The sequence below is a fragment of the Sebastes fasciatus genome, unplaced genomic scaffold (genome assembly GCF_043250625.1).
Source record: "Sebastes fasciatus isolate fSebFas1 unplaced genomic scaffold, fSebFas1.pri Scaffold_31, whole genome shotgun sequence".
Taxonomy (NCBI): domain Eukaryota; kingdom Metazoa; phylum Chordata; class Actinopteri; order Perciformes; family Sebastidae; genus Sebastes; species Sebastes fasciatus.
The window spans coordinates 124,090-138,147 of NW_027428188.1; the positions used below are offsets into that span (position 1 = coordinate 124,090).

At 42.5% G+C, this 14,058-nt stretch overlaps 1 protein-coding gene and 1 long non-coding RNA gene across 2 annotated transcripts; one reads left to right on the plus strand and one right to left on the minus strand.

Annotated features, from left to right (window-relative positions):
- Positions 1-5,108: 5,108 nt before the first annotated feature.
- Positions 5,109-13,081, minus strand: LOC141763715 (keratin, type I cytoskeletal 13-like). The gene is made up of 7 exons (XM_074628356.1): positions 12,505-13,081; positions 10,078-10,160; positions 8,564-8,720; positions 8,331-8,492; positions 8,061-8,186; positions 5,761-5,984; positions 5,109-5,361 (listed from the first exon to the last, which is right to left on the minus strand). Exons 1-7 carry the CDS (start codon positions 13,015-13,017, stop codon positions 5,289-5,291), a joined length of 1,338 nt encoding a protein of 445 aa, XP_074484457.1. The 5' UTR covers positions 13,018-13,081; the 3' UTR covers positions 5,109-5,288.
- Positions 8,715-9,736, plus strand: LOC141763716 (uncharacterized). Its single transcript, XR_012593131.1, has 3 exons — positions 8,715-8,950; positions 8,984-9,016; positions 9,085-9,736. It is a non-coding gene; the product is annotated as an uncharacterized LOC141763716 (long non-coding RNA).
- Positions 13,082-14,058: the final 977 nt, after the last annotated feature.

Consider the following 14,058-nt stretch of genomic DNA (forward strand, 5'->3'; position numbering starts at 1 on the left):
ATTTCTGATGTTATTATGACATGTTATGACACGTTTCTGATGTTATTATGACATGTTATCATGACACGCTTCTGATGTTATTATGACACATTTCTGATGTTATTATGACATGTTATGACACATTTCTGATGTTATTATGACATGTTATGACACGTTTCTGATGTTATTATGACATGTTATTATGACACGCTTCTGATGTTATTATGACATGTTATTATGACAAATTTCTGATGTTATTATGACATGTTATTATGACACGCTTCTGATGTTATTATGACATGTTATTATGACACGTTTCTGATGTTATTATGACACGCTTCTGATGTTATCATGACACGTTTCTGATGTTATTATGACACGTTATTATGACACGTTATGACACGTTTCTGATTTTATTATGGCACGTTTCTGATGTTATTATGACACGTTTCTGATGTTATTATGACACGTTATTATGACACGTTTCTGATGTTATGACACGTTTCCAATGTTATTATGACACGTTTCTGATGTTATTATGACACGTTATTATGACACGTTGTGACACGTTTCTGATGTTATTATGACACGTTATTATGACACGTTATGACACGCTTCTGATGTTATTATGACACGCTTCTGATTTTATTATGACACGCTTCTGATGTTATTATGACACGTTATTATGACACGTTTCTGATGTTATTAGGACACGCTTCTGATGTTATGACACGTTATGACACGTTTCTGATGTTATTATGACACGATATTATGACACGTTTCTGATGTTATGACACGTTTCTGATGTTATTATGACACGTTTCTGATGGTATTATGACACATTTTTGATGTTATTATGACATGTTATTATGACACATTTCTGATGTTATTATGACATGTTATGACACGTTTCTGATGTTATTATGACATGTTATCATGTCACGCTTCTGATGTTATTATGACACATTTCTGATGTTATTATGACATGTTATGACACATTTCTGATGTTATTATGACATGTTATGACACGTTTCTGATGTTATTATGACTTGTTATTATGACACGCTTCTGATGTTATTATGACATGTTATTATGACAAATTTCTGATGTTATTATGACATGTTATTATGACACGCTTCTGATGTTATTATGACATGTTATTATGACACGTTTCTGATGTTATTATGACACGCTTCTGATGTTATCATGACACGTTTCTGATGTTATTATGACACGTCATTATGACACGTTATGACACGTTTCTGATGTTATTATGACACGCTTCTGATGTTATCATGACACGTTTCTGATGTTATTATGACACGTCATTATGACACGTTATGACACGTTTCTGATGTTATGGCACGTTTCTGATGTTATTATGACACGTTTCTGATGTTATTATGACACGTTATTATGACACGTTTCTGATGTTATGACACGTTTCCAATGTTATTATGACACGTTTCTGATGTTATTATGACACGTTATTATGACACGTTATGACACGTTTCTGATGTTATTATGACACTTTATTATGACACGTTATGACACGCTTCTGATGTTATTATGACATGTTATTATGACACGCTTCTGATGTTATTATGACACGTTATTATGACACGTTTCTGATGTTATTAGGACACGCTTCTGATGTTATTATGACACGTTATGACACGTTTCTGATGTTATTATGACACGATATGACACGTTTCTGATGTTATGACACGTTTCTGATGTTATTATGACACGTTTCTGATGGTATTATGACACGCTTCTGATGTTATTATGACACATTTCTGATGTTATTATGACACGCTTCTGATGTTATTATGACACGTTATTATGACACGTTTCTGATGTTATTAGGACACGCTTCTGATGTTATGACACGTTATGACACGTTTCTGATGTTATTATGACACGATATTATGACACGTTTCTGATGTTATGACACGTTTCTGATGTTATTATGACACGTTTCTGATGGTATTATGACACGTTTCTGATGTTATTATGACATGTTATCATGACACGCTTCTGATGTTATTATGACACATTTCTGATGTTATTATGACATGTTATGACACGCTTCTGATGTTATTATGACATGTTATTATGACACGCTTCTGATGTTATTATTACATGTTATTATGACAAATTTCTGATGTTATTATGACATGTTATTATGACACGCTTCTGATGTTATTATGACATGTTATTATGACACGTTTCTGATGTTGTTATGACACGCTTCTGATGTTATCATGACACGTTTCTGATGTTATTATGACACGTCATTATGACACGTTATGACACGTTTCTGATGTTATTATGGCACGTTTCTGATGTTATTATGACACGTCATTATGACACGTTATGACACGTTTCTGATGTTATTATGGCACGTTTCTGATGTTATCATGACACGTTTCTGATGTTATTATGACACGTCATTATGACACGTTATGACACGTTTCTGATGTTATTATGGCACGTTTCTGATGTTATTATGACACGTTATTATGACACGTTTCTGATGTTATGACACGTTTCCAATGTTATTATGACACGTTTCTGATGTTATTATGACACGTTATTATGACACGTTATGACACGTTTCTGATGTTATTATGACACGTTATTATGACACGTTATGACACCCTTCTGATGTTATTATGACATGTTATTATGACACGCTTCTGATGTTGTTATGACACGCTTCTGATGTTATTATGACACGTTATTATGACACGCTTCTGATGTTATTATGACACGTTATTATGACACGTTTCTGATGTTATTAGGACACGCTTCTGATGTTATTATGACACGTTATGACACGTTTCTGATGTTATGACACGCTTCTGATGTTATTATGACACGTTATTATGACACGCTTCTGATGTTATTATGACACGATATTATGACACTTTTCTGATGTTATGACACGTTTCTGATGTTATTATGACACGTTTCTGATGGTATTATGACACGTTTCTGATGTTATTATGACACGTTATTATGACACGTTATGACACGCTTCTGATGTTATTATGACATGTTATTATGACACGCTTCTGATGTTGTTATGACACGCTTCTGATGTTATTATGATACGTTATTATGACACGCTTCTGATGTTATTATGACACGTTATTATGACACGTTTCTGATGTTATTAGGACACGCTTCTGATGTTATTATGACACGTTATGACACGTTTCTGATGTTATGACACGCTTCTGATGTTATTATGACACGTTATTATGACACGCTTCTGATGTTATTATGACACGTTATTATGACACGCTTCTGATGTTATTATGACACGATATTATGACACGTTATGACACGTTTCTGATGTTATTATGACACGTTATTATGACACGTTTCTGATGTTATGACACGTTTCCAATGTTATTATGACACGTTTCTGATGTTATTATGACACGTTATTATGACACGTTATGACACGTTTCTGATGTTATGACACGTTTCTGATGTTATTATGACACGTTTCTGATGTTATTATGACATGTTATTATGACACGCTTCTGATGTTATGACACATTTCTGATGTTATTATGACATGTTATTATGACACGCTTCTGATGTTATGACATGTTATTATGACACGCTTCTGATGTTATTATGACATGTTATTATGACACATTTCTGATGTTATTATGACACGTTATTATGAAACTGGTGACGATTCTCTCCGTGTGAAGTCATCGTGTTTAACATGTTTAATGTTTTATTGTATTTTGTATTATTATAAAAACACATGACTTCTGAACAGATGTCGGGACGCTCACGTGATGCTCGGCGTCTCGCTGTGATGCTTCTGCTTTGAAATATCGATACTGTACAAAGTAAAAGTACATGTGTTAACTACTGAATCACCTCCATCCACTGATGAAGACTGTCAGAAGTGGTTGAAAGCTCTGGAACATGGAAGTTGGACCTTCTGGTGAGTTCTTTATTTTTTTAATGTCTGTCAAAATGCTGTTTTATAAGAAGAAGTTGATATTCTCTGAGATTATAAAGTCATCAATTATTAGAAAGAAACTCAGAAAAATATATTTTTTGCTAACATGCTAAGCTAGTATAGTGTTGCATGCTAACACGCTAAGCTAGAATAGTCTTGCATGCTAACACGCTAAGCTAAAATAGTTCTACATGCTAACACGCTAGGCTAAAATAGTTTTACATGCTAACACGCTAAGCGAGAATAGCGTTGCATGCTAACACGCTAAGCTAGAATAGTCTTGCATGCTAACACGCTAAGCTAGGATAGTGTTGCATGCTAACATGCTAAGCTAAAATAGTTTTACATGCTAACACGCTAAGCTAGAATAGCGTTGCATGCTAACACACTAAGCTAAAATAGTTTTACATGCCAACACGCTAAGCGAGAATAGCGTTGCATGCTAACACGCTAAGCGAGAATAGCGTTGCATGCTAACACGCTAAGCGAGAATAGCGTTGCATGCTAACACGCTAAGCGAGAATAGCGTTGCATGCTAACACGCTAAGCTAGAATAGCGTTGCATGCTAACACGCTAAGCTAGAGTAGCGTTGCATGCTAACACGCTAAGCTAGAATAGTGTTGCATGCTAACACGCCAAGTTAAAATAGTGTTGCATGCTAAAATGCTAAGCTAGAATAGTGTTGCATGCTAACACGCTAAGCTAGAGTAGCGTTGAATGCTAACACGCTAAGCTAGAGTAACGTTGCATGCTAACACACCAAGTTAAAATAGTGTTGCATGCTAACATGCTAAGCTAGAGTAGTGTTGCATGCTAACATGCTAAGCTAGAGTAGCGTTGCATGCTAAGCTAGAATAGCGTTGAATGCTAACACGCTAAGCTAGAGTAGTGTTGCATGCTAACATGCTAAGCTAGAGTAGCGTTGCATGCTAACACGCTAAGCTAGAATAGCGTTGAATGCTAACACGCTAAGCTAGAGTAGCGTTGCATGCTAACACGCTAAGCTAGAGTAGCGTTGCATGCTAACACGCTAAGCTAAAGTAGCGTTGCATGCTAACATGCTAAGCTAGAGTAGCGTTGCATGCTAACAGTGAAACGGTAAAAGTCTTCAGAAACATTCAGAAACACGTTGAGTTTTATTTTGTGAAGCAAACTGAAGCTTTATTGTCAGAAACACAAACGATGACATCATCACTCTTGACTGATTGTGGTTCATCACAGCAGAAAACCAGCGTGAGGTGACGGATCGGAGAGACGCTCTTCATCGTGTTCCTGATGCTGCGAGGAGAAGGTCGAGGTCAGACGTGTGATTGGTCAGGCGGACTCCTCGATGACCTCTGTGATGACCTTCGTGGTGGTGCTGGTGGTGGAGGAAGAGGACGAAGATCTGAGAGAGAGACGCCACAGGAAGTTAGAAAGTCGCACATTTACCAGAAAAAAACTGATATTTTCTGAGATTTAGGAGGTTAATTTATTAAAGAAACGTTGATATTCTCAGAGATTAAAGTCGTAAATTTAGGAGAAAAAAAGCTGAATAACAATCAGATTGAATCCACCGGGTGACCGTATGATACCCTACCAACAGATATGGTGTATAAAGCAGCAGCAATAAGGTGACATCATCTCTTCCTGATGACGTCACCATGTTGCTGCAGCTCTACTGACGGATGTTCTGGTGAATATTATTATGATATTAAAGAGTATTTCAACAGAAAGCCGTTGGTTATAACTAACACTGTCTAAAGTTTAACTTTCAGTATTCCACGTTAGATTGACGTCTTCTCACCCGCCAACTCCCTCTCCGTCCATCAGCCTCCGGTACTCGCCGATCTCCATCTCCAGCCTGGTCTTGATGTCCAGCAGCATCTGGTACTCCTGTCCCTGTCTCTCCAGGTCGGCCCTCAGCTGGACCAGCTGCTCCTCCATACCGGTCACCTGCATCTGGTACCCGTTGAGCTGCATGGAGTAGCGGCCCTGCAGCTCGTTCAGCTGGGCTTCAAGAGACCCTTTCTGCAGGAAGACGGACGAGTTAGAGGACAGAGGACACCTGGGAGTCTGTTATCGTCTCTACTAGGACACCTGAGAGTCTGTTATCGTCTCTACTAGGACACCTGAGAGTCTGTTATCGTCTCTAGAGGACACCTGGGAGTCTGTTATCGTCTCTAGAGGACACCTGGGAGTCTGTTATCGTCTCTAGAGGACACCTGGGAGTCTGTTATCGTCTCTAGAGGACACCTGAGAGTCTGTTATCGTCTCTAGAGGACACCTGAGAGTCTGTTATCGTCTCTAGAGGACACCTGAGAGTCTGTTATCGTCTCTAGACGACACCTGAGAGTCTGTTATCGTGTCTAGAGGACACCTGGGAGTCTGTTATCGTCTCTAGAGGACACCTGGGAGTCTGTTATCGTCTCTAGAGGACACCTGGGAGTCTGTTATCGTCTCTAGAGGACACCTGGGAGTCTGTTATCGTCTCTATGAGGACACCTGAGTCTGTTATCGTCTCTAGAGGACACCTGGGAGTCTGTTATCGTCTCTATGAGGACACCTGAGTCTGTTATCGTCTCTAGAGGACACCTGAGAGTCTGTTATCGTCTCTAGAGGACACCTGAGAGTCTGTTATCGTCTCTATGAGGACACCTGAGAGTCAGTTATCGTCTCTAGAGGACACCTGAGAGTCTGTTATCGTCTCTAGAGGACACCTGGGAGTCTGTTATCGTCTCTATGAGGACACCTGAGTCTGTTATCGTCTCTAGAGGACACCTGAGAGTCTGTTATCGTCTCTAGAGGACACCTGAGAGTCTGTTATCGTCTCTAGAGGACACCTGGGAGTCTGTTATCGTCTCTAGAGGACACCTGGGAGTCTGTTATCGTCTCTAGAGGACACCTGAGAGTCTGTTATCGTCTCTAGAGGACACCTGGGAGTCTGTTATCGTCTCTAGAGGACACCTGAGAGTCTGTTATCGTCTCTAGAGGACACCTGGGAGTCTGTTATCGTCTCTATGAGGACACCTGAGAGTCTGTTATCGTCTCTATGAGGACACCTGAGAGTCTGTTATCGTCTCTATGAGGACACCTGAGAGTCTGTTATCGTCTCTATGAGGACACCTGGGAGTCTGTTATCGTCTCTAGAGGACACCTGAGAGTCTGTTATCGTCTCTATGAGGACACCTGAGAGTCTGTTATCGTCTCTATGAGGACACCTGGGAGTCTGTTATCGTCTCTATGAGGACACCTGAGAGTCTGTTATCGTCTCTATGAGGACACCTGAGAGTCTGTTATCGTCTCTAGAGGACACCTGGGAGTCTGTTATCGTCTCTATGAGGACACCTGAGAGTCTGTTATCGTCTCTAGAGGACACCTGGGAGTCTGTTATCGTCTCTATGAGGACACCTGAGAGTCTGTTATCGTCTCTAGAGGACACCTGGGAGTCTGTTATCGTCTCTATGAGGACACCTGAGAGTCTGTTATCGTCTCTAGAGGACACCTGGGAGTCTGTTATCGTCTCTATGAGGACACCTGAGAGTCTGTTATCGTCTCCAGAGGACACCTGGGAGTCTGTTATCGTCTCTAGAGGACACCTGAGAGTCTGTTATCGTCTCTAGAGGACACCTGGGAGTCTGTTATCGTCTCTATGAGGACACCTGAGAGTCTGTTATCGTCTCTAGAGGACACCTGGGAGTCTGTTATCGTCTCTAGAGGACACCTGGGAGTCTGTTATCGTCTCTATGAGGACACCTGAGAGTCTGTTATCGTCTCTAGAGGACACCTGGGAGTCTGTTATCGTCTCTATGAGGACACCTGAGAGTCTGTTATCGTCTCTAGAGGACACCTGGGAGTCTGTTATCGTCTCTATGAGGACACCTGAGAGTCTGTTATCGTCTCCAGAGGACACCTGGGAGTCTGTTATCGTCTCTAGAGGACACCTGAGAGTCTGTTATCGTCTCTAGAGGACACCTGGGAGTCTGTTATCGTCTCTAGAGGACACCTGAGAGTCTGTTATCGTCTCTAGAGGACACCTGAGAGTCTGTTATGGGAAGTATAAAGTTAGCATTAGCTAACAGGTTAGCGTTAGCGGCGGGCTCTCACCATGCTGAGCTGTGATTGGAGTTCGATCTCCAGAGCCTGAAGCTGCATCTTCACCGTCTTCACCTCCGAGGTCGTGGACTTCATGGTCACCTCAGCGGTCGCCACCTCCTTACCGAGCATCTCCGACTGAAAGGAGGACGGGAGGACGGAAGGACAGGAGGAGAGGATGACAGAAGGACAGGAGGAGAGGATGAGAGGAGGACAGGAGGACGTCATCAGGACACATCCTATAAGACGTACCTGTCTGTCTCTACCGGGTCTCGTGCTCACCTGGGTCTGGAACCAGTTCTCCAGGTCTCTCTGGGTCTTGGCGCTGATGGACTCGTAGTGTTCTCTCAGTTCATCCAGGACATGGTTGAGGTCGGCCTGAGGAGCGGCGTCCACCTCCACGTTCACCTGACCGCTCATCTGGGTCCGCATGGCCATGAGGTCCTGCGGGAGGAGGGGACATTAGCACGAGGCTAACTGACGGATGCTAACGTGGCGTGCTAACGGCTCGGTACCTCCTCATGGTTGTTCTTCATGGTCAGCAGCTCCTCGGTCAGACTGTCGATCTGCATGGTCAGGTCGGTCTTGCCGACGCCCAGCTCTCCCATCAGCATCTTCAGCCCGGCGATGTCCGCCTCCACCGACTGACGCATCCCCAGCTCGTTCTCGTACCTGCAGAGGTCATCATGAGGTCAACATGAGGTCAACATGAGGTCATCATGAGGTCAACATGAGGTCAACATGAGGTCATCATGAGGTCAACATGAGGTCAACATGAGGTCAACATGAGGTCAACATGAGGTCAACATGAGGTCAACCAGGAGGTCATCATGAGGTCAACATGAGGTCAACATGAGGTCAACATGAGGTCAACATGAGGTCAACCAGGAGGTCATCATGAGGTCAACATGAGGTCAACATGAGGTCAACATGAGGTCATCATGAGGTCAACATGAGGTCAACATGAGGTCAACATGAGGTCAACATGAGGTCAACATGAGGTCAACCAGGAGGTCATCATGAGGTCAACCAGGAGGTCAACCAGGAGGTCAACACGAGGACTCTGAGTCAGACTGCTGGTCTCTTCAGTCAGTCATTAATGTAATAATCCGGATAACGTCCAGCTGAAGCCCCGTGCTGCCTCTACATCCTCCTTTACTCACATCACTCAGCAGACCTGAACCGCTGTGAACCCTCAACCAGTCACTGATCCCTCACTGTAGACTTCAGACAACACAAAGAACATTAAATCAATGATGAAGATTCATTTAAGATCTGATCAAAGTCAACCTTTAACAAGGGATTTAATAGAGTTGGTTAACGGCAGATAGTTAAAATCTGAATATTAATAATATTAATAATTATTATTAAAAGTTATTATTATTATTATTATTAATAATAATAATAATAATAATAATATTCAGACTCGACTATCTGACGTTAACCAACTCTATTAAATTATTTTATTATTATTAGTATCATTAATAATGATACTAATAATAATTAAGAATTATTAAATTAAAATAAATATTAGCTTTGATTTATCATCTTCATTTCTATAAATCTGCAACACATTCAAACGTTTCACCGGTTTTAAAATAAATAATTTCTCAGCATCATTTTTCAGAATCTGGTTGATTTATCTCTGACGGATTATTTTAAATGTTAATATTAAATATTTTTCTGTCTTCTTTCGTATGTTGACCGTAAATCCAGCTGCTGTATTCTGCTCAGCAGCCAGCAGAGGGAGACACGCCACATCTGGCAGGTAGAGACCCACTGGCTGCTGGTAATGACAACATCTGTCTGCTGGTAATGATGACAACATCTGTCTGCTGGTAATGATGACAACATCTGTCTGCTGGTAATGATGACATCTGTTTCTTTATCTATAATTTATCTGTAAAACAGCGTGTCGGGATGATTTAGTTCTGCACTGAATTAGTGTGATAATTAATCTAATAATTCAGAGAGAGAGAGACAGAGACAGAGGACACAGAGAGAGAGAGAGGTGTGTCTGGTTACTGACTTGACTCTGAAGTCGTCCACAGCCAGCTTGGCGTTATCGATGCTCAACATGACGGTTCCTTTCAACAAGATGGCTTCCTGGATCTGAAACAGATGTTACATCAACACATCAGGACCAGCATGATGGAGGAGAGAGGAGGGGAGAGAGGAGAGAGGAGAGAGGAGAGAGGAGGAGAGAGGAGGAGAGAGGAGGAGATAGGAGAGGAGAGAGGAGGAGAGAGGAGAGGAGAGTAGGAGAGGAGAGAGGACGAGAGAGGAGAGGAGAGAGGACGAGAGAGGAGAGGAGAGGAGAGGAGAGAGGAGGAGATAGGAGAGGAGAGAGGACGAGAGAGGAGAGGAGAGGACGAGAGAGGAGAGGAGAGGAGAGAGGACGAGAGAGGAGAGGAGAGAGGACGAGAGAGGAGAGGAGAGGACGAGAGAGGAGGAGAGAGGACGAGAGAGGAGAGGAGAGTAGGAGAGGAGAGGAGAGGAGAGGAGAGAGGACGAGAGAGGAGAGGAGAGGACGAGAGAGGAGAGGAGAGGACAGGAGAGGAGAGGAGAGGAGAGGAGAGGACGAGAGAGGAGAGGAGAGGACGAGAGAGGAGAGGAGAGGACAGGAGAGGAGAGGAGAGGAGGAGAGAGGACGAGAGAGGAGACAGGAGAGGAGAGAGGAGGAGAGAGGACGAGAGAGGAGAGGAGAGAGGACGAGAGAGGAGAGAGGAGAGGAGAGTAGGAGAGGAGAGGAGAGTAGGAGAGGAGAGGAGAGAGGACGAGAGAGGAGAGGAGAGGACGAGAGAGGACGAGAGAGGAGAGGAGGAGAGGAGAGAGGAGGAGAGGAGAGGAGAGGGGAGAGAGGAGAGAGGAGAGGAGGAGAGTAGGAGAGGGGAGAGAGGAGGAGAGGAGAGGGGATAGAGGAGAGAGGAGAGAGGAGAGAGGAGGAGAGGAGAGGAGAGGAGAGGAGAGGAGAGGAGAGGAGGAGAGAGAGGAGAGAGAGGAGGAGAGGTTTGTTCCTTGTTACTGATAGAGAGTTCAATCATCCACCAAACATCTCTCAACAAGAGTCAACACCAACAGGAGAATACACTGTTTACCATCGGCACCGGGGCTCCCCACATCATCAGCTGTGCTGCTCATCCCACAAATACATGATCCAACAAGTGTGACATCATTGTGAAGGTCAAGAAACAGGCTTTCAACCATGTAGAATACAATGACCATTAGCATTAGCATCACCATTAGCATTGGACCAACAGAGAAATAATCCACCAAACAAGTTTATAACTTGTTTTTTCCAGTTTATATATAACGTATCGCACCTCGCTATCTGACATATTAAACAGTAACTTCATATTACTGATGAATTCATGGATATTAGATGCTAACAGTCAAAGCTAACGTAGCACGCCTCACTAGCTGACATTTATCTAAATATAGTTTCAGCTCCACGTCCTTAAAGACATTAGAATTACAATATCTGTCATAAAACACAACATATTTTATATTCTGTGGTTACCGTCTACATGTTTCATGAAATCTTCTATTTAAAAAAACCAAAATGTTTACATCAATATTTACAGTGATGGTCAACGCTTAATGAAAATGAATTTAAATGTAATAAAAATGTAGAAATTAAAAAAGCAAAATGTATACAATGATCATTTGTGTAATGTGTCTGTGAGGACATGTAGTGATGAAAACCATAATAAATAAATTAAAATTGATAAAGCAGAAACACTCTGATCTGTTTATGGATTTATGCAACTGCAGAAAATCTATGTAAAAAAATAACGTATTTGTTCTCACCAATCAGAGGTAACAACGTCACATGACTCCGACCAATCAGGTTGTTTAATGACATCATAATAACTGATGTTAAATATCATAAACAGTGAAATGTTAAATATGAGTGTTGGAGGCAGCAGCTCCGCCTGATCACTCTTTATTTATCCTTGTTATTGGGGGCGTTGCCATGGTTACAAATTCATCCTTTGAGTCTGCTCCAGCCAGTCAGATTGATCGGATGGATTTCACCCTCCCCCCCCCCCCACACGACTCCACCCAATCACAGCAGGTCGACTGATACGCTGAAACTTTAGTTTATTCCATAAAAGGTCAATAAATAGTTGTAACTAGAGTCGACGTCTTCACGTTTCTAAAACTTCAAATTACAAAAAAACACCCTTTTTCCAGAGCTTTCTATTCATTTACCTTTTTCTTTTCTTTGGTGAAACTGCTGTTTTCTATTAACAACGACACAAAAGCAGCAAATTCTGTCATTTATATAAATATATATATTTATATATATATATTTATATAAATATGTATATTTATATAAATATACATATTTATATAAATATACATATTTATATATTTATATATAGACCCTTGACCAGAGAGACCCTGGACTGCCACACTGAACACTATTTCCCATGCTGCCCCTCTTCCTCACCTTGGCCTGCAGCTCTGCGATGGTGACGAAGTAGGGGCTGTAGTCCCGGCAGCTGGGGCCGACCTTGTTCTCCACAAACTGCCGGATCTTCAGCTCCAGGTCGGCGTTGGCCGTCTCCAGCGCCGCCACCTTGGCCAGGTAGGTGGCCAGGCGGTCGTTCAGGTTCTGCATGGTGAACTTCTCGTTGCCGATGATGCTGTCGTCTGCCGCGCCACCGCCGCCACCGAAGCCTGCGCCGCCACCGAAGCCTGCGCCGCCACCGAATCCTGCGCCGCCACCACCACCACCACCTGCGCCGAAACCCCTACCACTACCTGCGCCGAACTGCAATCCACCACCGTAGCCGCCGCCGCCACCGCCGGCAGAGTAGCTCCTGCTGGACCGGGATACACTAATCTGACCGCCTCCTGATCCTCCTGACATGCTGTAGGAGCTCATGCCTCTGCCCCCCATGCCGCCGCCGTAGCCACCGCCGGACATGGATGATCTCTGACTGTAGACAACAGCGGTCATGATGATGCAGTGGTTGGAGAGGAGGTGTGAGTCGGCTTGTCTTCTACGGTGAAGGGAGTGTCGGAGGGAAGAGAAGTGAGGAGAGATGGATGACTTTGCTTCTTTTAAAGGTGCTCAGGTGGGCTGAGCTGCAGGTGGAGGGGGCGCGGTCGACGGGCCGCGCCCCCCCCAGCGGTGGAATGTAACCCTGCCCTTCACCGGGATGTTCAGGTACTTGTACTTTCAGTGTTTCCATGCTACTTTTGATCTTTCTGCTACTTTATACTTCTACTGCGTCAGAGAAATATTTAGCGTTTGACTTCCATCGTCAGCGACAGAGTTCAGCAGAGTTCAGATCTCTGATCCTGAGCTGCATTTCTAACCATCACATCAAGGAACTGGTTCTGTCATGTTTTTACTGCAGAAAGTAGATCCATCTCTGACAAACTGCTCCACACCTCCATCACCTCCAGGGAGACGGGTGGAATGTATGAAAGACAGTTATTATATCTGAATAACCCCTCGAGATCAACCAACCAACCAAACAACCAACGACAGGACAGAAACCCAACAAACTGATAAAAACACAACCCAAAAACAACAAAACATATTATTATTAATAATAATAATAATAAAGATTTAGTTCCATCATCAGATTGGACACAATCACAGATTCCAGCTGGAGTTCTAGTGAAGTGAAGAAACTAAGTAAAGGAAAGCAACAGTGAAAACAGACAACTTGTTTAAAAGGATGAAATGACAGAGAAGGAATGTTTATAGGTCACATATTCCAGTCCGAGGGAACCCTGATCTCCTTCCTTCCATACGAAGGGAACCATGAAGACAAACTGATCAGAGCTTCTTCATTTGGTACTAAAGGAATGAAGAACTGTTTAAGGCAAAAAGGAAAGTTGAAGTTTACAAATTTAAAAATAAATTGATAGCAATGAAATTGACAAATGTACTTCAGGCTTATTAAGAGACTCCAACACAAAACAGTCCTCTCCCATTGCTCCCATTGCTTGTATTGCTCACATTGCTCCCATTGCTTTTTTTGCTCAC

What these genes read in the sequence shown, in the direction of transcription:
- LOC141763715 (XM_074628356.1), bottom strand. Translation starts at nt 13,017, where the DNA reads ATGACCGCTGTTGTCTACAGTCAGAGATCATCCATGTCCGGCGGTGGC. An exon ending in GTGGACGACTTCAGAGTCAA is followed by an intron (nt 8,721 to 10,077) that starts GTCAGTAACCAG and finishes TGACCTCTGCAG; the next exon opens with GTACGAGAACGAGCTGGGGA. An exon ending in TGAAGAACAACCATGAGGAG is followed by an intron (nt 8,493 to 8,563) that starts GTACCGAGCCGT and finishes CTCCTCCCGCAG; the next exon opens with GACCTCATGGCCATGCGGAC.